The following is an 18,542-nucleotide window of genomic DNA, read 5'->3' on the forward strand; positions in this document are numbered from 1 at the left end:
GCAAGTGTGATGGCAGATGATGAACTCAAGCACGTCTCATCTTGAAGGAGAAGATTGCATCCTTAGTCTCGTCCTCTTTAGCTTGACCCTGTTCTTCAGTCTCGCTTCCTTCCTCCACGTACCATGCGACCTTCGCCATGAGCTCCGCGTCAGTATACCATTCGACGCGGCTCACCAATTCGTCGCCATCGCTCAGCTTGATCTTGACTTTAGACCATTCCTGGTCTTCGCAGGACTCCCACCATGCCTGAAAGCTTTCCCAGTCGAACGCTTTCCGACACATTCTGAAAAGCTCCAGGACCTCCAGGTTTCGGAAGTTGCTCATGTCCTCCCATCGCGCTGCAGGATCCTCGCTCGACTCCACGTACAGGATGATCTCGCGATTGAGGCGGGGATTGACCAGGGACATGTGTGTGACGGCCAGGTTGACGAAGCTTTTGACTGTAGATACGCGTTAGTCTCGTCTCAACGGTAAGGCGAAGAAGTAGGGCGACTTACGCTGAATGTCAACTTCTACATCCAACTCTCCGTCAGCATCATCCTCCTCCTCATCATTGTCGGAGGACGCCAAAACAACAGCCGAAGGCAGGCGCGCGGCAGGAGCCACGGCACTTGAGGTCACGATACCGATCGTCGCAGTAGCGAAGGCCGATGTTGGAGGTTGCGGGCCGGGGGCGACGGTAGGAGCGACGACAGGAGCGACAGGAGCGACAGGGCAGCGGGCGCCACGACTGGAGCGGCAACCGGCGCAGCAGCTGCAGCAGGAGGCATCCAATTCGGATCGCGGGGCGTGTTCGGAAACGGCGCCTCCGGCCAGACACCTCCACCTCTGCGCTCGTGGTGAGCCAAACTATGAAGTGGTTAGATATATATGTGAGTCCACCATAAGGCGGGGCTAAAGATTCTATGCCACAGATGGGAAGAATGGCTTAAGTATGTTGAAGAGATACTAGAGGTAATCTGAAGCAACAGCGGCAACAAACACAAAAGATAGGCAAGGCAAACTCAAGTCGCAAAGAAGCAAAGCAACAGACTCAAGTGACAAGAGACTTACCGAGCCGGACCAACCAAGGCGAGAGCTGCTGCTCTGGTGATGACTCTGCAGTTCTGGTAGTCTACCTTTCTGCCAGCCGCAATATGCGCCGCAGTATGCTGGTTGGCATAGTGTCTGGAAATTTCTGGAGCGCGTGAGCTATTGTCTGAGGGAAAGCATGGTTGTGAATACTTACCTCTTGCCTCTCTGTTGACGAAGCGGACGTTGCTGGGACCACAACCTTGACCAGTCAGGTAGGTGTGGTGGCAGATGATGAATTCACCATTTGGAAGCAGTGTGTGGTTGCCTGTGTAGTTGGCCATTGTTTGATTGTTGTGAAGTGGCAAAGATAGTGTCAAGAGTCTGGTCTTTGTGGTGCAACGATAGGCGCAAGACTTTCTTTTAAAGAGTGGTAAGGAATTTGACGATCAGAAGTGGGCGGGCTGTTTAAGTCTACGAAAACAACATCACAGAGTACAGTCACGCGTCTGGAAGAGGAATGGTGCTGGGGAGATAGGCGGAGAGAAGAAGTTGCCTTGTTCTTGGGTGGCAGCAGTCACCCAGCACGACCAGGCCAGTTCACAGTGTCAAGCGCACACAAACAGACCGGAACCTCAGGTGAAGCCACACGAGCAGGAGAAGGACTTGGTCTGCATCTCAAGACGCAGCACACGAGGTTCGTCCTCCTGATTCTCGATCTATGAGGTCTCTAGTACCGTCACAGTTGCTGGGATCGAAGCACAGGGCGACCTCTGGCTCGTTAGCCTGCCAAGCGCACTCATCGTCGCAGTTGACCCCGAAGTCAGGGAATTGAAGATAATAGGCGGGCTCTGAAGCACACTCGTGGAGCAGATCAGGTTGCCAGTACATAGGTCATCCAATGCCATCGTTTCTCCCCCGTCGCCGTCTGTCACTATATTGCAAGCCTCATCGATATTTCCTGACTTGAGACGTCTGGGTCAACTTCTCCAGCAGGCTGCGACTTCCAGGGGGGAAGAGCTTGGAGAACACACGCATCCCCAATCTCCACCACCTGCAGCCGACAACGGCTTTGGAGAAGGGAGTAGACTACATAAGTCAGGTACTGTACCTTATCGTGCTGTGCTTCCTCTGAGGTCATCACGCATTTTAGATCACCTGTACAGGAACATTGTATCCATCGAGGAAGCACATATCAGGCCAACACCACCCGACCAGCAAGACTCGTACAAAGACCCCCCAAACATGCCGACCTGCACAGTCATAGCCAACACCACGGCCTCCACGACCAAACCTTCGGAACCCTCCAGCATCAAAGCCGCCAAAACCTTCACAGGCGACGTTTGGCAAGACAAAGTCCACCAGGATCCCGCAACAGGCTTCAACGTCAACCACGTCACCTTTCTTCCCGGTGCTCGCACCTACTGGCACACGCACGAGGGCGGCCAGATCCTGGAAGTGAAGGCGGGCTCTGGATGGGTATGTGATTCGGGAGAGAAGCCAAGGCGGATCAGGACAGGTGATATTGTGGTGTGTCCGGCGGGGACGAGGCACTGGCATGGGGCGGATGATGGTAGTATGATGATGCATTTGGCGATCAGTTTGGGGAAGACGAGTTGGGAGGAGGAGGTGCCGGCGGAGGGGTATGAGGGGAGGGGAGAGAAGACGATGACGGGAAAGGGGAGTGGCTGAGATGGCCTGTCGACGAAAGCGACAAATGCTCGTTCTGGGACAGGTCCGACCGAGGAAGTCAGTACTGATTCGAAGTCGACGTGTACACATTGTCCCATGCTCACGACTGCCTTGCAGCGGTGCTGGCACTACTAAAAGGCCTTCACAGCAGAAGTCACAAACAGCGTAATAACAGAAAGCCAGGTAGACAGGATTTATTACACAGCGAAGAGCGGAAAGTGCATGTGCATTACATGGTCTTTTCAGCATACAGCGACTGCCTCCGTGGCAGCTTAAAGAGCGTTCGCTCCTGTGCTGCTTCTGTGCCCAGGACGCATACCTCCTGCCGCTTTTTGTGTCCTGCACTCCAGGGCAGCATCTCTCGAGCGTCAACCCCACTACTACCCCGCGAGGTTTAGAATTGGAGAAATTGATGGGCGCCACGGCCCCAAATTCTGAAAGTCTGAAAAACATTTGGGGGCTGCGAACTTTTTGCGATCGACGACTGATTTCACGGTCAAGTACACCAAGTCGACGACTAACCTCGCCTACAGCCCAAATCGTCCCTAGCACCAGGCGCACTATCTTCTCAGCAGCCGTCTCCTCGTCCACCCTTGTCCTACACAATCCGACTCAGCCATGGCGCAAGGCGCAATCAAAGCCAAACCGAAGCCCTCGTCCGGCGCAAAATCCTCCAAACACACGCCGTCCGGCATCACAAAGAAGGGCTCCCTCCAGATGAACCCGCGCAAAGCGAGACTCCAAAAGCAGGCGAAGCTCAGCAAGAAGCTGACGAGCGGGCTGACGGCGCAGACGGAGCGCATGTTGGGTGAGAAGGCGGGACATCTGGAACTGCTGGGGAAGGGGAGGGACAAGAGCGGTGGTGGTGCGAAGGGGAAGGAAGGTGGAAAAGCGAAGGGTGGTGGGAAGGGCGGGAAGCAGGGTCGGAAGGGATAAGTCGAGGTACAGGCACCCATCGGCGAATGGAGCGCCTTGTTCATGGAGCTCGATGGCTGAGCTGTTAGCAGGCCAGATTCGAAACGCGAGAGAATCGAGCTTCTCGCTCATCAGACAGGAATACGTGCTGAATGGTCGAACGATAAGTGATTGCAGACTACGAATACGTCTGTCTGCGAAGGTCATCCTCCTGAGCACGGCCTGGCTCCACAAAACACCAGTCCTGTATGCTACGCCAAACGGAAGAAGGAAATCTCACAGGCCAGCTACTGCTCTCGATGCCTCACCGCCACCAGCTTCGATCACATCCTCTTGGCCAGCATTAGGCCTCAAAATCTCCTTACCTTTCCTGGCGCCACCTTCACCGACCCCCATCCGCTTCGCGACATACCGCTGTGCAACTACACCGATGGCCAGGGTCAATGTCTCCTCTACCCATTCACTGACCCATTCTCTGGGATCAACGCCTCCAGACCCAACGATCTCCTCAATCGACTCCGGCAAGGTCCCCTCACCTCCGCTTGGCGCGTCGAGCCACTCGAGCCATTGCGCTGGGACGGCTTGTGAGAGCGCTTGCAGAGCGATCCCGTGTATCGGATCGTGCAGGTAGATGGCGAAAAGCACTTCCTCTGAGTATCTGTGGTCGGGCGATTCCTTGACCTGCGACTCCTCCTCCTTAGCCGAGCTGCCTGCGAACAAACCGTCCGGCCTCGCCTGCGATATCGCCTGGATCGCAAGGAAGATCTCCGAGTCACGAGTTGGGTTGCTGGTGTTCAGCGTCTCAGTGGCCTTCTTCGCAACCTCTTCCACACCGCCACGGCCAGCCATGTGATCTGAAGCATACGACTCAGCAGAGGCACGAGCGAGCTTGCTACCCTCGATGATGCCCTTGACAGCATTAATACTGCGCTGCTCGCCGCTCCGCCACCACGGCCCATCGTGCCACGATCCGAAATCTCGTGATCGATCACCTGAGCCTCGTCGAGCTGTGGCTTCTTGACCTTTTTGCACCACCATCAGATCACCGCCCTCGACCTGCGACATAACCCGCGAAAAGACCTGGTAGATTAGCGGATCGAGCGTGGGATAATTGGTAAAATCATGAGTGATGTGGACTTGTAACCGTTCGTGCTGCGATATGGGCGGCGCAATCGTCTGGAGGATATTCTGGAACGTCGGCATAGCCATCGACCTTAGGTCACCGCCTATCACAACATGTCAGCATCTTGCCCATCACTCTCACAATAACTAAACCTACCAAATCCTCGAATGACGCCCACATTCCCCCTCACGCTCTCAAAATACTTCTGCGCATCCTCATTCTTCTGTATGTCCTGCACTGCCTTCTGCGCCTGACTCACCGCCGCCGTCGCCGTAGACAACAGCCCTCCCCACCAGCCCCCGCCCGCCGCAGGCGTAGGCGCCTCTTGAGGCTCGGCGACTCTGCCTCCGTCGTAGTCGTCGCAGGCGTGTACGCCGGCTGTGTCGACCGCGAGCTATCGCCTGACTTGCGCTGGCTGCGGTCTTCTCCTCGCTGCTGCGCCCTGGGGGAGGCGTGGCTGTTGAACTGCGGCTGGGGACCGTGCGCCTGTTGTGGTGGTGGGGTTGGCTCGTAGGGAGGGGGTGCCGGGGCGGCTGGAGGGGCGTGCTAGGTCGCCGAGGGAGTTTAGGAGGTCATTTTCGCTTTGAGAGGTCTTTGTTGTGGAGGCTGTGGTTCGGGGTTTGGTAGAGGGCTTGGGTGGGCGGGCTGTGGTGCTGAGGGTGTCGAATTGGGCGAGGAGATCATCGGCACTGGGACCGGTCTTCTTGTTGGACATGATGTATGGTACGGAGTATGGTCGCAACGGTGGCAGATAGCGAATGTGACGCTCAGAGGGAGACTGGACGTTTGGAGTCGGTGGGTGGTCAACAGCGAGATGACCACTGTGCAGAGCACGGGGTCTGGTGCTAGGCGCGAATTGAGCTTAGCGCTGCTGGGACGGCAACGAGACCAACGCCTCGAAACACAGGTGCAGGCTGCGTGATCACAGTGGTCATCAACTCAGATTGTCACAAACGATTGTCCTTCCTCACTGTCCTGATACGAGGGAATTTGTGTCAGGATGGAGTTGAGAAGAACCCTTCCAAGGCGTAACGCTTGAACACAGATGCCTACAGTACCAATGCACAGCTTCCCGATTTCATCACCTTTCCGCCATTTTTCATGGCAAGTCCAGCCTCGTCCGTACCTTCGTGGCGGACGTCGGGATAATTGTCTATGTATTGCTACTACAGCTTTGGCTTCATTGACGGCCCACGGATTACAAGCCCTAGCATGTCTTCGTGGCTCAAGGAGTAAGACCTCGGACCTCTTGCTTCATATCTACGGAGACTTCAATAGGTCGCGTCAGCACGATTGGACCGACGTCCGCTCAAAGATTCGAATTGTCTTTTGACGAAGGCGCGAGTGTCGACGTTCACCAAGCGTCCTTGTCTCAGGAAGCAGAGCAATGTCGTATGCTCTTGTACTCTGACGATGGCGCAAACATGTAGGTCTTGGTGCGTACCGCATTGTCATGTCATTCAACTTCGACGATCATGTCGATGGACACACCTATCCTCTTTTCATGTGGGATGAAAGCGACGACACCAGCTTGCAGATTTCTCCCCAGGACAATGCACATAATAACGCGTTGTTTTTTCGGAATGCCCCAAGTCAATACCAGTAACGACGGCAAGCGCGCGGCCATTGATGCTGCTGCTTGTGCTCTTTCATACGGGAGCACTCCCAATGTGTTTGTGAGCTGACAATGCAGGTTTGCACTCTTCTAGTTTATATAGGAGATGGCAGCTGGTCTGAGGACAACCGTGTCAGTGACATCTGTGGTAACCTGTATCGACTTTCCCAATCATGTGCAAGTTCTGGGCTAGTGTTGCTATTGTCTTGTTCGCGCTCTGGTCCTGGGTCACGTTCAACCAGGCCATCTCTCCTGCGGATGAATTCGCGTTAGCTAGACTGGACTGGGCAAACCAAACCTGCGTCAACCTCTCAAGCATCGCTGAACAGTTTGCTACTTTACGAGTCAACATCGCCGACTTTCAGACTGCCACTGTCCGTCACAATGAATTGATCGCACAGTACAACAGCCTCCAGCTAGAAGAGATCGACTTCAGCTTGTACAGAGCAAGCATTGAAAAGAGAGACGCGCCGGCCTTTCATATCAAGCAGAAGATCTACGAGTCACGCGCTTCGATTGCATCGTTACTCGAGGAGATTGTCGAGATCCTGAAGGATATTCGACCGCGCTTGAGCAAGCATGATCAATTCTGTTCGGGCAGAGCGCTCCGCACTCTGCCGCGAATCGTCAAATTCTTCAGAGGTTGGGGCTACGACAATCCAGGAATGCCGCCTCCTCTTAAGGCCCCGACAGAGGAGAACGTCAGCGCCATGAAAGTGGAGGAGCCTCTCGATAACGATCCATCGGATATGGCAGCTCTCCTCTTCTCGCCAGCCATTGATGTCGATCCTCCGGCACCCCAATTCCAAACATGTGCCGCCCGCAACATCGACGCTGACACAACTTCGCCAGACGCCGAGAGTACACCTCATCCCCGTGCCACCTGGGTTCGCTCACGACCTCCATGGCTGCCTCCCTGGGCATGCCAGTTCTCGGTGTACGACTCACAGGGTGATCTAACCCATGTTTTCGAGGGACACTGCGGCCAGCACGAGAGTGTTCGCTACAAGATGATACCCGAGACCTTCGCGCAATGCATGAAGCACGGGGCCGAACAAGGTGGAAGCCATGCCATCACTGCGGACGAGCATCTCGTAAATGGACTCTTCGACGACGCCATCAAGGGTCTCCGCAGCAAGATACCGCCTCGGGCATCCGAATCACGTTTAGAGGACAGTCCTGAGGAGGCTGCAAGACCAGTCATTACTACAAATGACTACGAATGGGTGATGTTGCGCGGCTGACACAGGTTGTGAGGAGAAAGGTGTCATGCTTGGTGGGAATTTGATGCGATTCGATTTGTTGGCTTAGTTCGCGTTTTAATATCTGCTTGGGCAACTTGGATGGAACATGGATTCGGGTGACGAGGGTATTGCGCGGTGTGGGGGTTTGAGCGTTAGCTTCTTGGTCTCCTGGTTTGCGAGCATGGATCAGACAGACTTGATTCATTCTGATGAACCAGAATTGCTGTGGGAATATACTTGCGTGCAACGCCTGCCATGTCTCCGCCTGTCCTTCGACCCTTGCCGAACAAGCGAACCCTTGTCGTAGTGACGAACTCTGTGATCGGCATGCATGACCTAGTATATCACTAGCTGACTCGTAGGCGTGGCATGCACGATCGAGAAAGCCAGCAGCGTTGTTCAGCAGGTACTCCCAGGTTCCTGGAACGATCTGGTCATCCGGTCTCGCGAAAAGCCTCGAAGCGATACCCGGTCATCCGGCGCTACTTGTCACACGATCAACCGGTATCATGAAGAGCCATTCTGGCGGCCAGGCATCCATCGCCAATAGGTAGTGGCGTATTCTACGGCAAGTCGATTCGTCTTGCGAGGAGTTGTGGTCCAGCTGGTATAAAAGCTTCAGCTGGCTGCTAGAATTTTGCATACTGTGTTCACAGTCGCACTGGCAACTCGGTGCCTCTCTTACATGTCTATACAAGAACCTGGTGCAACAAGACCAGTAACGTACTCGGGAGGCCTTCGATCATTCTTGCTACTCCTTCCCATCGAGTCCCACGTAGAAGTTGTAGCCGAAGGAATCACTTGGATCATTGAAGCGCAGCTTCCGATCCAACGAATCAATCTTCCCAACATCCACATCCTCAAGCACGAAGTCGCCTTCGAGATTCAGCTTGATTCTTGACGGCGTCTTCGACTTCGGAATGACGCTCCTGCCCTTGGCGATACCCCAAGCGAGCGCAACCTGAGCGCCATTCTTGCCATATTTCTTGCCGATGTCTGCCAGCATTGGGTCATCGATGAGCTTGGCGATGTCCTTGCCCTTGGAGTAGACGGTGTTTGAGTTGCCGAAGGGTGAGTATTGGGTCACGTGGATATTGTTTGATTTGTGGAAGTCGGCAAATGAGTGCTGCGCTAGGTAGGGGTGGCATTCGTATTGATGGACAGCGGGTGGCGTTTTGGACTTGCTGAGCAGACGTTCGACTTCGGTCTTCGAGAAGTTGCTAATGCCAATGGACTTGGTCTTGCCTGTGCTGAGTAGGGACTCCATTGCTTTCCAAGTGTCAAGATAGTCGATGTTATCAGTCAAAACCTTTCCGTCTTTGGTGGGTCTGAGCACAGGACCGCTTTTGAAGGCACCTGGCCAGTGCATGAGATAGAGGTCGACATAGTCGGTCTTCAGATCTTTCAAACTGGCGTCAAGGGCGGGCAGGACGTCGTCTGGGTGGTGAGAATTGTTCCACAACTTGGTCGTCAAGTACAGCTCGGATCGTGGCACATTGGCGCGTGCAATGCCCTTGGCGACAGCTGGCTCAGTGCCGTAAACACGTGCAGTATCGATATGCCTGTAACCAGCATTGAGGGCATGATAGACGGCGTCCTCTTGGGCATCCTTATCCTGCCATGTTCCGAACCCTAGTGCAGGTATCTTCGTATCGTTGTTCAACGGAAGTAAAGTACGCGTATAGTTCGCAAGATATCTCTGCGCGCCTAAAATGCTCGTGTTCGCGACTCTCGCAACTTGCCGGCGGCACTGAGTACGCCACATCTCCGGAACTTGTAAGTGCTTCCGCGCCGATGTTTCTGACGAAGCAAGTTGTGTCCGCCTTGAAAATTCCAGGCTCAGGAGCCCGCCATCATGGCAAGATTCAAGCCGAGGAAATGGTCTCTGCTAGATTGAGGATGACTTCATCGTTGTGGTTGCTCTTCCGGCCAATCAACGGGCGCTTGCGCAAGCAGAGCTCCTCTCGTTTGGGCAGGCGAAACTTTGGGGCAAGAACAGGGGTCAACCTCGCGCCAAGTGCCTGCATTGCCATCATCTCATCCATGAGTATCGAGCTTCATGCTCCTCCTACACCAGGAGGTCCAAAGTCAAATGCTTTGCCCCAGTAGCGCATCGTAGACTAGTGGCAGTTCCCTTTCCCACATAGCGCTACGCCTGGACCTTGGGGGCCTGGGAGGAGTCAATCATGCGGACCACATCGTTTGATTTATGTCAGCAACGACCTGCGAGCGGCCGCATCTCGCCCCAGAGCGATGCATTTCGAGTGTGAGTATAAGTTTCTATGCAGCGCGTCGACAGTCAAGGGCGATGATTTTGTTCATGTGAGTCTCTGCTTCTGTGTCCATCACATCATACAATATGTCGGTCTCGCAAACGTGTGGGTTCTTAGCATTTGCCGGGGCTTTCTCCCATTTGTTATACTTTCGAAACGGTGAACATCTACGAGCATCGCCAACTTATGTAGTCTGCGCGGCGACGGCTCCTACACTGATATGGTCGTATCTGGTATATGGCCACGCAACGTCATGGACTCAGGCGTGCGTGCAGACGGCCGTATACTACCTTTCGTTCGTGGCCGGTCTTTTTGGTAGCATTGCGGCATATCGAGCGTTTTTTCACCCGCTTCGCCAGTACCCGGGGCCTTTCATGGCAAGAATTACGCAATTCTGGCTTCCTTACAACGTGTCAGAGCGCGCAGATAGCGCTTGGTTCATCGACAGACTACACAAAAAGTACGGAGAGTATGTGAGGATCGGGCCTAACTTGCTGTCGATTGCGGACCCAGACATGGTAGAGCCTATACATGCTCCAGGGACTAGGTTCACCAAGGGTCAATGGTACGACGTCGCGAAGCCATTGACCACTGTCCAACAAATGAGAGAGAAGCACATGCACGATAGACATCGCAAGAGCGCTTGGGACCCAGCCTTCACCGCGAGTTCACTACGTAACTACGATCCACGAATATTGAAACATGCGAACAAATTGATGTCCCACCTGCGAAATACGTCAGGTCAGTCGGTGAATGCGACCCAGTGGATGAGCTTTTTCTCTTTCGATGTTATGGGTGAGTCCTACGATGCGTTGATGCAGTTCCTACTAAGCCAAGACAGGTGATCTCAGCTTCGGAAAGCACTTCGGTCTGCTGGAGACCGGAAAGCCACATCTATACATGGAACTTGTTCATACCAACGGCAGAGCATTCGGTGTTTTCGGCTCGTGCGGCTGGCTCTTACACACCGTTATGGCTCTCATCCCTGAGGAATGGACACCTATGAACAAAATGCTTCTCTATAGCAGAGAAGCTATCAAAGACCGGAAAGCGTACGAGCCAGCCTTGCCAGACATCATGAGCTCACTCCTGAAGGTGGACAGATTCATGAGTAGCGCGAAGGACGAGGACCTGCTACTAGAAGGCAATGTTCGTCTACTCATCATTGCTGGCGCAGACACGACTGCCACGACCTTATCATTCGTTGCCTATTATCTAGCCAAGGATAAGTCAGTGTCCAGAAGTTAAGGCAAGAGCTCGTCGAAAATGGCATACGCGACGATGACACGTTCGAGGTCTCGAAGGTTGCCAAACTTCCATACCTGAATGCTGTAATTGACGAAGCACTACGCATGCATCCTCCTACTCCCGGCGGACTTCATCGAAAACCTCCACCAGAGGGCGTCAGACTGGGCGATCATTATATTCCTGGTGAGATCCAAGTACTGACACCCACGCACTCAATCCAGCACTCAATCCGAGCCTTCGTGAAGCCAGACGAATTCATACCTGAACGATGGACAACCCAGCCGGAGCTTATTCTCAATAAGCAAGCATTCTTCCCATTCAGTATGAACAGCTGGGGATGCATCGGCAAGCAACTAGCATACAACGAGCTCAGGACCGTGGTTTCTAAGCTTGTGCTCGGGTTTGACATGACCTTCGCACCCGGAGAAGACGGGACTGATATCTTGACCAAGAGCCAAGATGTCTTCACGGTCACCTGTGCTCCCCTGCACCTCGTCTTTACGCCCGTCGAGGCATGAGCTGACCACGTGGCTATGGAGAGTGGGGCCTCTGGGTGATCGGTGCGCAGGTTGTCGCCCTAGATACAGTCCAGGCATGAACAATGTCTGTGCGTTGACGAACGCAGACGAATCGAGGCCTTTGTCAACAAAATCTACCACGCCTCTCGTGTCGGAAAGTGTCGAATCCGGGTACTTCAACACAATGAAAGCGCCTGCATCACGCGGCGCGCTGGTCGAGACGACTAACAAGCAGTCTTTCTACTTGCTCCAGATACCTTTTCCTTCTACCGCATCCTTTTCGCGTGCATAGCTCTGCTCCTGTCGCGCTCCAGTGCTATCGATCAAGCCGGCTTGTGCCACCAACAGCAGTCATGAAGATGGTCACTACCAACACCAGCGGCACTCCGCATGTGATTCCGATGCCACGATGGAGCTCCATCATTGGCATCGCTCGCCTCGTGCTTGCCGTGCTGGTCCTCGCTTTCGTCGCAGCGGCAGCCGGGCTATGGGGAGATGCTTCGTATGCGGCTTTTGGGCTAACGCTGTTCACGGTACGTACTATGGAACAAGCTTGCTTGAGGATCTGCTTGAAAGGAGCCCTTGCTAACAGACTGGCGAACACAGGCATCAGCGACGCTGTTGGTCTTCGCCTACTACACCCTGTCGCTCTGTCGCTGGCCACATTTCTACTCCGCCTGGGCCGTACTTGGCCTCGAGATCTTTGGCGTCATCTTCTGGCTTACTTCATTCGCGCTCTGCGCCGAGTGGACTGCTACGTTCAACCATTCGTGGTGGACGCATGGAAGCTCCACTGCCACCAACTATGGATTTTGGAACGCACCTTTCAGACCTGAGGATATAGGCCTACAGAGCCGTGGCATTCCTGTGATCAAGAGAGCACTTGCCAGTGAGAAGAAGTGGAAGTCAGCAGTCGCCCTTATGGGCACAGCGGCCGGCTTGGGCGCAGTACAATTGTGAGTTTGCTCCGGAAACTGGCACATGAGGAGTCTTGAACGCTAACGAGTCGCAACAGTGTGCTCTTTGTGGTTACGCTCACCTTCTTCGGCATTGGACTGCAGAAGCATCGCGTCGCGGGGAAGCCCTTCACCTTCAAAGCAGACACTTCTGCAGCAACTCCAGCCGTTGCATCCGCTCCCGCCGAAGAGAAAGCCGCGAGCACCAAAAGTGTTGACCAGCCGGCTGGGACTGCTAGTGCCGTCTAAGCTTGGGTAAATGGACGACGATCTTCAGTGCTCGCACGATGTGCATCTGGAGTACAAAGCCGATTCTGGATGCCGGTAGCAGAAGGGGAAGAGATCGACACGGAGAAGACACCTCTGTTGGGGTGTGCTGACAGTCTAGTCTGATAGTCTCATAGTCTTACGATGGTTGGAAGTGAAGCGAGCTGATGCCTTACCTCCGGCGGACCTTGTCGTGTCTTAAGGGCTAGTGAAGAGGGGACCTTTAGGTAGAAAATGCGGCCCTACGTTTATCAAAGACTCGTCAAGGCCCGATATCTGTTTCATCGTCCATAGCTAGTCCGAATAATCGATATCGGTATGGAGCTAATGCAGGTCCCAGTGGTGATCATCAATCTATAATTCTCCACATCCCGTCGTACCCAGCTCCTGAATGCGTCCTTCGGTGATGTAGCTGTGCGTGCTGCTCATGCTCTCGTCACAGCACCGTGGGGGATGACATGGACGGTGTCCTTGCGGCTGCTATGTAATGGGCGTGACTCGCAGTCACTCAAAGATCCGCGCGCACAGTGACAGTCACAATCTTTGTCAGGAGCGCTTGGTGAGCTCGAGTCGGATCCGAAAGGATTTGGTCAAAAACCCACTCCGACACCGCCAAGGCCACCGAATTCAGGTTGGTGTCTCGTAAGCGAAGGGATAGTGTATCGTCAACGGCTGCCATTTCCTACTTTCTCCTCTTTTACGCACTTGGGCTGACCAGCAAGCGCAATCATGATTCGCTCTACGGATCAACATGGGCAATTCCGACACGCTGGGTGCCATTTTGCATGGGGGTTTGCATGGGCATGAGGTCAGAAAGGTCAGTGCTTCTACCCTTAGCGTCGCCATTCGACATTTTAGCAATCGATAGTCAAGAAATTCCTAAACTACCGGCGTTGCTGCGGATGGACTCCCTGCATCGATAATGCATCATCATACTTGTGAAGCGAGTCAGCACCATGATACAGTAAGTCTTGGTCCGGTGCTGCGGACGGGGTACGTCGACCTCGACGAATGTCTTATCCATGACCATCCGTGGATATCTTTCTCCGATATCCTGTTGGTCATCTTCTCCGAGTCCTGGTCACGATCTTCATGCTTTACAACCAAGCCTGAAGCATTCTCGATATGTCATGACAGTCACAGGCCATGTGCTGAGTAGTACAAAGAGGAGTGGCGTGACGAACTACAGCGTGATGCGACAACCCTGACAACAAGAGCACACCAGGGTGCCTTCGACGGCGGTCTCGGACGTCTCTTAACAGCCAACCCCAATGAGACCCAAAAGATACAGCGACATGCTCATCAGACCACCCAGCAACGAGCCATGGGCGCTGCCTCCCCCGGAGCATCGGTTCAATCCCTTTCGGGAGGACGAAATTCAGCCAGCCAGCCAGGATGAGGTACACCGACATGAGAGACTCGACTCCACGGTGCGAAGTATCGATCCGATGATAGAGGAGTCCATGGAAGCTCGCCTCGCTCGCCTTGGAAGAGAGCGTCCTCCAATCTTCACGTCAGCATTCGCAGAGGTCATGTTCTGCTTCTCGATCCTGATGAGCCAAATCCTCTCCGAGTTCTTCGTGTCAGGTTTCACTGTCATTGTACCTACCTTGATCGAGGAGCTGGACATCCCGCAAAACTCGAGTGTCTGGCCCGCAACAGCATTCTCGTTGGCCATCGCGAGTACGCTGTTGGTATTTGGTCGCGCTGGAGATATGTACGGAGGATGCCCAGTCTTCGTTGCCGGTATCGCCTGGCTCTTGGTCTGGAGTATCATCACCGGTTTCAGCATCAATCCGCTCATGCTGATCTTTTGTCGTGCGATCCAAGGCCTGGGCGCGGCTGCGTTCCTGCCGACTGGCGTCATGCTGATCGGCTCTATGTACCGACCTGGTCCACGCAAGAACGTCATATTCGCCTTGTACGGAGCTTGCGCGATTGTCGGCTTCTTTATCGGCATCTTCGTGGCAGGCCTTGTTGGGCAGTATCTGAAGTGGCATTGGTACTTCTTTATCGGGGCCATCCTCTGCGGTGTCACACTCCTCACGTCGGTGTTCTATATTCCGAACGATGGCGAGCAGAGACAGCGGGGCAACATCACTATGGACTACTGGGGCGCAGTAACGATCATCTGTGGTGTCGTACTTGTCGTATTTGCAGTCACCGAGTCAGCGCATGCCGCAGACGGTTGGCGCACACCATATATCCCTGCTCTCTTCTCTGCTGGGTGTCTATCGCTCATAGCGACAGTATACGTTGAGGTTGGTTTCAAGCTTGCCTATCCTACCTCCGGACATCTTCAAGGTCGGACCACTTGGCCCTTTGGTTGTCGCGCTTATGTTCCTGTACGGCACAATGGGCATCTTCTTGCTGTACGGCACATTGCTCTTCCAGGACGTCATGGGCGCAACACCTCTTCAAGTCGTTGCCTGGTACACACCGATGATCGTCGGAGGTTTGGTCATTACCGCTGTTGAGGGCTTCGTTCTCCATCTGGTATCAGGCCGTCTACTGTTGATCATATCCGGCATCGGAGGCATAGGAGCGCAACTTCTGCCGGCCCTTATACCAGTGGGCGGCAACTACTGGCTTATGTCTTCCCAGCATGTATTTGCGGCACCATCGCCATCGATATCAGCTATACAGTGATGACAGTCTTCGTGACGACCTCTCTCCCATCTGCTCGACAAGGTCTTGCAGGAGGCTCATCAATTCAGTGCTGCACCTCGGAATTGCCATCATCCTCGGATTCAGCGACATCATACAGTCGTGGACTGTAGAATCGCAAGGCATCCGTCGGAGCTACCAAAATACGTTCTGGTTCGGAGTTGCCTGCGCGGCCCTCAGTCTCGTGCTGATGGCTATTTGGGGCGACATACCGAAAGCTAGAAGCGATCTTACTGCCGACGAAAAGGCTGAGCTCGAGCTGGCCGATAAGGAGGACAAACGTAGGAGCTATCTCAGTTTCACTGGACAGTGATTAAGTGTGCTCCGAAACAGAACGGTTGTCTGGCAGGTGATGTCGAGGTCCTGACTACCGTCTCAGGAACATCATCTATCTGACGCATGTGAACATATTGGGGGAAGTGGCCGATGAGGCATGAATAATAGCATCATTTACGATAGCATACTGACGACATGATACCACAGAGCAAATGGCTCCATCTCATATATATGTACAACACAAGTATCACTTACAAGCATTATTGCATATTCTGAACATGTCTTCCGTACAAGCTGTCAGATATTGCGAGTTGTGGTGCTCATCTTGCTTCTCAGCCAACTGTGAGAGTGCCGGGCAAAAAGGAGAAGAAGCCGGTCCCCAAGACGGCCTGCTCCTAGCGAAGGCAGCAACGGCCTTGCAGCGACCTGGAGCTTACTTTCACGGCGTTGGATTGTCGCAAGGCAGTCACGACACTTGCCGCAAACTAGCAGAGATTACAATGATGAGGAACTGCATGCTTCGACCACTTCAGAAGCAAAGTTCCCATTAGCTGCTTCCCCCACAGTCGGATCATTGGCCCATGCCCCTGCCAAATTCGTCCTCGATCCTTGCACCCTGTACTGCAAGGCAGTCGACAAGGCAACTTCAACCTACATTGCACTACAGATAATCTCGAGCTTATGTTGGACTATGAATGATGACTTCTCGACCTTTGTTGAAAGATCTGAGACTTCGGCATCTGTGAATCTATGTTGTCCCAAACCCCAGACCGTGGTAGCGGATTTCTAGGGGAGCCAGCGCCGTGAAGTCAGCTGAGAGGCTGAGCTGCACATGCAGTCCCGTCAGCGCTCAGTATGCCCGAGTCCTGCGAGTCTGTCTCTCAGCATAACAGCAGCTGTTCTCGCGCTTGCGGTCGCTGCATACTTGTCTGGCAACACTGTATACGACCTGTTGCCATCAGCCACCAGTCGTCAAACAGAAAATGAAATGGTCACCACAGCAGGCACTGGACATGCCCAGGGTTCGATAGCACGCTTATACTCGACTTGTTTGTCCTTTATGAGACAGTCACGGCAACCGGATTTGACAATGGCGCAAACAGATCCGCCCAAGCCTATAACATCGCAAAGGTCACAAGGTGAGCACACCAACCAGATGACACCACCACCAGAAACAACACTTCCTGGTTCACGCTCACGAGCCCACTCAGTCGGAGCAGACTCACAACTAGCAACTATGGCAGATTCGAATCTGTGGAGCGTTGTCTCGGACGAGTCCTTCTGGAAGCTGCCGGAAGACGACGTGATTATGCTAATCAGAAACGAGTTTCCAAATGAGATGGAACGTCTCAAGCACGCATACTCAGTGCGGAACTCTGGCACAGCCCGGCCGTCTCGCCCGTCTATCGCTGAAAGATTATACGACGGCGAGAACTACGACGAGATCAACAGAACCCTCTTGGGGATCCTAGCCCTCCGCTGGATCGTCAACAACGACTACGACAGCTTCGCCAACGGCCAGCCCCCCGACATGCGCCTAAAACGCTCATCGTTCACATGGCTCCACAACTTCTACTGGACCAACCTAAACACCCCCGAAGACGCCTACACCCTCATCCTGTCCATGATAATCAATGACCTAGGCAAAGACCCCAACCTCGCCACCGACTACTCCGCCCTCACGGGCACCGACATCTCCAACGTCAACCACGACATGATTCTCCTCTGCGCCGTCGAAGCTGGCATGGTCCCCGCCCTCGACAAGCTCTCCCAATCCCACCGCGACACGCTCATGGATGGCATCCGCCTCGGCTCCGAGCTCAACTTTGGCCAGCTGGCGCAAGCGGAGAACGCGCCCGCCGCCTTGATTGGTCTCGAGGATATGCGCGGCAAAGACCGCGCGTTTCAGATGCGGTTCATGGAGCAAGTCCTCGACGTGTCTGGCGCGAAGGGCCATGAAGATTGGACCGCTGCATTAGTCATGATTGAATCCGTCTTTCAGAGCTATCGCAGCGTCTATGACGTCGCTAGCGGGATCATCGCCGGGAAACACACATTACGTGAAGGCTTTGACCTCATATTACAGCGCAAACTCGACCTCCTCAAGGCCGCAGGCTACACCCTGGCCAACGCCCTAACGCTCCGAAACCCACAACATCGCGCCCTCGCCCGCCTCTTCTGCCTCGGCAACACCAACAGCGCTTCCACGGCCGAGATCTTCCGCATCGCATTCCTCGAACGCATGCCTGAACCCGACCGCATTGATCTCATCCACGGACTCAATGTCGATGGCTCGGAGGAAGAACCAGCCATTCAGCCTACGTATGCGCCGGCAATGTTGGCGAAAGCGCTGGGGAATACGGTGAGTGGGACGACGGAGGAGAAGGTAAGAGCGTTGGTGGCGATGTTGAGGTATCTGGCGAAAGTGTTCAGGAGGACGAGGACGATTACGGAGGGCGTCACGGTGGTGGAGAGGGAAGTAAGGATTGTGGATGGGGTGGTGGGCGGGGAGGAGTTTAGAGTGAGGCCGGAGGTTGTTGTGGGTTGTGCGGTGCCGGGGGATCAGGTAGCGAATCGCGTACGGTAGAGGCGCTTCTCGAAGTGAGCACTGGTTGACGTTGGTGTTGGATAGGACATTTGGTTCATTGGGCGGCGTTCAAGGTTTCGAGGCCATGCACACGGTAGCCTTACGTTCGAGGAATATTCTACCATTTCTGACGGTCTATGCTACAAATT

General features: G+C 54.1%; 10 protein-coding genes across 10 annotated transcripts; 7 read left to right on the forward strand and 3 right to left on the reverse strand.

Annotated features, from left to right (window-relative positions):
- Positions 1-25: 25 nt before the first annotated feature.
- Positions 26-1,356, reverse strand: AB675_8664 (uncharacterized protein; the record flags this gene model as incomplete). Its single annotated transcript, XM_018149129.1, has 5 exons — positions 26-441; positions 499-523; positions 628-850; positions 1,055-1,178; positions 1,230-1,356. The coding sequence occupies 5 exons, from the start codon at positions 1,354-1,356 to the stop codon at positions 26-28; spliced, it is 915 nt and encodes a 304-aa protein (XP_018004371.1).
- A 901-nt stretch (positions 1,357-2,257) lies between these two features.
- Positions 2,258-2,704, forward strand: AB675_8665 (uncharacterized protein; the record flags this gene model as incomplete). Its single annotated transcript, XM_018149130.1, has 1 exon — positions 2,258-2,704. The coding sequence occupies one exon, from the start codon at positions 2,258-2,260 to the stop codon at positions 2,702-2,704; it is 447 nt and encodes a 148-aa protein (XP_018004600.1).
- Positions 2,705-3,322: 618 nt separating this feature from the next.
- On the forward strand, positions 3,323-3,640 carry AB675_8666 (uncharacterized protein; the record flags this gene model as incomplete). The annotated part of the gene is made up of 1 exon (XM_018149131.1): positions 3,323-3,640. One exon carries the CDS (start codon positions 3,323-3,325, stop codon positions 3,638-3,640), a length of 318 nt encoding a protein of 105 aa, XP_018004528.1.
- A 255-nt stretch (positions 3,641-3,895) lies between these two features.
- Positions 3,896-5,457, reverse strand: AB675_8667 (Maintenance of telomere capping protein 1; the record flags this gene model as incomplete). The annotated part of the gene is made up of 3 exons (XM_018149132.1): positions 3,896-4,845; positions 4,899-5,083; positions 5,222-5,457. The coding sequence occupies 3 exons, from the start codon at positions 5,455-5,457 to the stop codon at positions 3,896-3,898; spliced, it is 1,371 nt and encodes a 456-aa protein (XP_018004756.1).
- Positions 5,458-6,530: 1,073 nt separating this feature from the next.
- AB675_8668 (uncharacterized protein) lies at positions 6,531-7,601 on the forward strand (the record flags this gene model as incomplete). The annotated part of the gene is made up of 1 exon (XM_018149133.1): positions 6,531-7,601. One exon carries the CDS (start codon positions 6,531-6,533, stop codon positions 7,599-7,601), a length of 1,071 nt encoding a protein of 356 aa, XP_018004750.1.
- Positions 7,602-8,352: 751 nt separating this feature from the next.
- On the reverse strand, positions 8,353-9,366 carry AB675_8669 (putative oxido; the record flags this gene model as incomplete). The annotated part of the gene is made up of 1 exon (XM_018149134.1): positions 8,353-9,366. One exon carries the CDS (start codon positions 9,364-9,366, stop codon positions 8,353-8,355), a length of 1,014 nt encoding a protein of 337 aa, XP_018004384.1.
- Positions 9,367-10,248: 882 nt separating this feature from the next.
- On the forward strand, positions 10,249-11,640 carry AB675_8670 (Tryprostatin B 6-hydroxylase; the record flags this gene model as incomplete). Its single annotated transcript, XM_018149136.1, has 3 exons — positions 10,249-10,669; positions 10,716-11,023; positions 11,116-11,640. 3 exons carry the CDS (start codon positions 10,249-10,251, stop codon positions 11,638-11,640), a joined length of 1,254 nt encoding a protein of 417 aa, XP_018004622.1.
- A 353-nt stretch (positions 11,641-11,993) lies between these two features.
- AB675_8671 (uncharacterized protein) lies at positions 11,994-12,845 on the forward strand (the record flags this gene model as incomplete). Its single annotated transcript, XM_018149137.1, has 3 exons — positions 11,994-12,173; positions 12,247-12,596; positions 12,656-12,845. 3 exons carry the CDS (start codon positions 11,994-11,996, stop codon positions 12,843-12,845), a joined length of 720 nt encoding a protein of 239 aa, XP_018004707.1.
- A 1,313-nt stretch (positions 12,846-14,158) lies between these two features.
- On the forward strand, positions 14,159-15,512 carry AB675_8672 (putative MFS-type transporter; the record flags this gene model as incomplete). The annotated part of the gene is made up of 2 exons (XM_018149138.1): positions 14,159-15,013; positions 15,114-15,512. 2 exons carry the CDS (start codon positions 14,159-14,161, stop codon positions 15,510-15,512), a joined length of 1,254 nt encoding a protein of 417 aa, XP_018004397.1.
- Positions 15,513-16,896: 1,384 nt separating this feature from the next.
- On the forward strand, positions 16,897-18,393 carry AB675_8673 (uncharacterized protein; the record flags this gene model as incomplete). Its single annotated transcript, XM_018149139.1, has 1 exon — positions 16,897-18,393. One exon carries the CDS (start codon positions 16,897-16,899, stop codon positions 18,391-18,393), a length of 1,497 nt encoding a protein of 498 aa, XP_018004476.1.
- Positions 18,394-18,542: the final 149 nt, after the last annotated feature.

Source organism: Cyphellophora attinorum, assembly GCF_001299255.1.
Source record: "Cyphellophora attinorum strain CBS 131958 chromosome Unknown Contig3, whole genome shotgun sequence".
NCBI lineage: Eukaryota > Fungi > Ascomycota > Eurotiomycetes > Chaetothyriales > Cyphellophoraceae > Cyphellophora > Cyphellophora attinorum.